The following is a 3,465-nucleotide window of genomic DNA, read 5'->3' as shown; positions in this document are numbered from 1 at the left end:
GAAAACTTCCCTAACCTAAAAAAAGAGATGCCCATAGGCATACAAGAAGCCTACAGAACTCCAAATAGATTGGACCAGAAAAGAAACACCTCCCGTCACATAATTGTCAAAACTCCAAACGCACAAAATAAAGAAAGAATATTAAAAGCAGTAAGGGAAAAAGGTCAAGTAACATATAAAGGCAGACCTATCAGAATCACACCAGACTTTTCGCCAGAAACTATGAAGGCCAGATGATCCTGGACTGATGTCATACAGACCCTAAGAGAACACAAATGCCAGCCCAGGTTACTGTATCCTGCAAAACTCTCAATTAACATAGATGGAGAAACCAAGATATTCCATGACAAAACCAAATTTACACAATATCTTTCTACAAATCCAGCACTACAAAGGATAATACATTTATAAATACATTTGTAAAGCCCAACATAAGGAGGCAAGCTATACCCTAGAAGAAGCAAGAAACTAATCATCTTGGCAACAAAACAAAGAGAAGAAAAGCACACAAACATAAACTCACATCCAAATATGAATATAACGGGAAGCAATAGTCACTATTCCTTAATATCTCTCAACATCAATGGCTTCAACTCCCCAATAGAAAGACATAGATTAACAAACTGGATACGCAATGAGGACCCTGCATTCTGCTGCCTACAGGAAACACACCTCAGAGACAAAGACAGACACTACCTCAGAGTGAAAGGCTGGAAAACAACTTTCCAAGCAAATGGTCTGAAGAAGCAAGCTGGATTAGCCATTCTAATATCAAATAAAATCAATTTTCAATTAAAAGTCATCAAAAAAGATAAGGAAGGACACTTCATATTCATCAAAGGAAAAATCCACCAAGATGAACTCTCAATCCTCATCTTCGGTTGGTTTATATACAAGTGTGCAATTTCTAGGCTTGAAAGTAAAATGATGCTATCTGGTGCTGGATAGAGGAGCCTTATTTTTTATTATGGCAGCTTGCTATTTTTGTAACATGGTGATTTGGTTGAACACAATAAAGTACAGTAGTAACTGATCTTCTTCCTGGATGAGTGAGGAGATGATTAAATGTTGATGTCAGCATCCTTGAGCATATTCAGATGAGCTTCTGCTTCTGTTGAAAAGGATGCTGTGTTTGATTGTGGCCCGAAGCTTTGAAGCACTACTTGGCATCTCCTTCCTTGGAGGTCTCACTGTTTAAACATAACAGATTTGATAGCTTGTTGGTAAGGTGAGGTCCAGCTTGTCTCCACTAGGTCATCTTCATGTGAATCCGGTAGTTATACGGTTTTGTTCTAGGGATATTTCATTTTTTTAATAACGGTTTTAGCTGACATTCATGGAGAGAATGAATCCTTAGAACTGTGCCACTAGTGAAAGGAAATCATGTCTAGAGTATGTTTCTTTACAAAGCTGTGTCACACCATCCTTTGGGCCCTCTGCTGGAAAAGTAGAATCAAGTCTCAAATAATGCCTTTTAAATTGTATCATCTAGTATTATAGATGTAGGACAGTACTGTATCATACCTCTGTGGATGTAAAATAGCTTGTACCTGCTTTATGATACGTAGTAGTGACCGTGCTTTATCAGAGCTGTTTTTAATGATGTTGCTCAGAATGTTTTCTTTCCAGATGATGATTGAGAAGCTAATTTTAAAAAAAAATGGTGCCAGGTACCACAAGAGTAACAGAACTGTGCTGTTTTCTCAGGTTTTGTTTTTTTACTTTTTTTTTTTAATGGAGTGTGCTGGATGTCTCTACAGTTTTGTTCAGATGACTGCAGAACCTGGAAAAGCTGTTGCTGCTGTTGATGCATAACACACTGCTATTATTGGTCTTTTTATATAAATATAAATATATATATACAGATATATAATTTGAATTTTTTGAAACTTTACCTGTGCTGTCAACTTTCGAAAAAAGTATCCCCGTTTACTGTGTTGAGTTGGCACTGTACAGAAATTAACAGCCATATTGGTCTAGAAATGTTGAACTTAAGTTTTTTCCATTTGTACAGGGGTAACACACTGTATTAAATATGTAAGGTCTTATCTAGGTGGGTTTGATTACAAAAACTAATAAAGTATTCTCTAAATTTAAAAAAAAGTGTGCATTTGTACAATAGTTACAGTGTAGACTCTAATGTTAAAAATAATTATTAATGTGAAAGAGAGAGCAAATTAATCAATACAAAGTGTCTTATAAAGCAAATTTATTTGAATTCAAAATAATTTAATTGCAAATGACAATTAGCTATAGTAAAAATAAAAGAATAAAAGATTTAGCATAAATATCTTAACATTATAGCATTCTAATAAATAAATAAATGAATCAATCAATCAATGAATAAATAAATAAATAAATAAATAACCAAATGGATGCAGATACAAAAAGAGTTTAACATATTGAAAATAATTGCTCATAATGTGAGATGCAATGTTGTAGTCCAGGAGAATCCTCTCCACTTTGTCTCAGAACTCATTCCTTCTCTTCACTCAGTTTTGCCAGGAACATATCTGAATAAATCAGGGCTCTCCCGACTTCTACTCTAACCACTTCCCAGGCACAGGGGCTGTGTTTCTTCTGTTTCAGGTACATGGTGATCCTGCCGAAGTATTCCCTCACAGCCAGCCAGGAGGGTTCCTGGGTCAAGGGAACTTCCTGCACTCCAACCTGCTGATTCTGACAGGCTTCAAGATCTTTGAGCTGCTGGTAGAGGTATTTGCAGAATGACAATAGGAGGGTTTCATTCCAAGCAGCACGTGACTCCTCTGATTCGAAGAGGGTCAGGACCTGCTGAGTCAGAGTTTGCAGGACAGACATGGCTTGAGACTTCTGGATCTGCTGGGCATCCACCTTCTCCAAAGGGAGTTCAAAGTATTTTATGTCCTTCAGGCAGGAGACAGGGGACTGTCGACTCATTTGTTTCAGGACTGTGAGGTTATGAGTGCGAGGCAGGTCACATCCTAGACAGCAGGTTGACCAGTGGCTCATAACTACCAGAATCGTGAGGAATGCACAAACCATAGCCATCGTGGATCTTGCAGATGCTGATGACTCTCTGAGCAGCGTGTTTGAGTCTTCCCCTGTAGGTTCTCTGATAACCCTGCTGTGTGCATCTATCTTAAATAGTGGCAAACACAAGTTTCCCCTTTCTGAATGCCCTCCCCTAGCTTCCCAATTCTCTTTTCACTTTCTTTACCTCACTCTCTGCTTGCTTCTGGCAATTTTTTTCTCAAGGATTTGGGTTCCATTATTACTTTCTCTTTGATTGTATTTAAAAGTTATCGTAATTCACTTACAATTATTTTTAATTTTATTTATGCCATGTACATAAATATTTGCATGAAAAAGTTTAGGGTGGTGCAAAATATTTCTAAATTAGAAATACTATTGTGGCCTGGCAGCTGCATTGTATAGGCAAAAGGTTATAGGACATCAAGGCCAGCCTAGTGTACAGAGCAAGTT

At 37.4% G+C, this 3,465-nt stretch overlaps 1 protein-coding gene across 1 annotated transcript; it reads right to left on the bottom strand.

Moving 5' to 3' along the window:
- Nucleotides 1-2,475: 2,475 nt before the first annotated feature.
- LOC120103158 (interferon alpha-12-like) lies at nt 2,476-3,030 on the bottom strand. The gene has a single exon (XM_087551515.1). It carries the CDS (start codon nt 3,028-3,030, stop codon nt 2,476-2,478), a length of 555 nt encoding a protein of 184 aa, XP_087407641.1.
- Between the last annotated feature and the right edge of the window lie 435 nt (nt 3,031-3,465).

The sequence above is a fragment of the Rattus norvegicus genome, chromosome 5 (assembly GCF_021556685.1).
Source record: "Rattus norvegicus strain SHRSP/BbbUtx chromosome 5, alternate assembly SHRSP_T2T, whole genome shotgun sequence".
Classification (NCBI taxonomy): domain Eukaryota; kingdom Metazoa; phylum Chordata; class Mammalia; order Rodentia; family Muridae; genus Rattus; species Rattus norvegicus.
This window is presented reverse-complemented; position numbering and strand designations above follow the sequence as displayed.

Coding starts and splice junctions, on each gene's coding strand:
- LOC120103158 (XM_087551515.1), bottom strand. CDS start 3,030: ATGGCTATGGTTTGTGCATTCCTCACGATTCTGGTAGTTATGAGCCAC.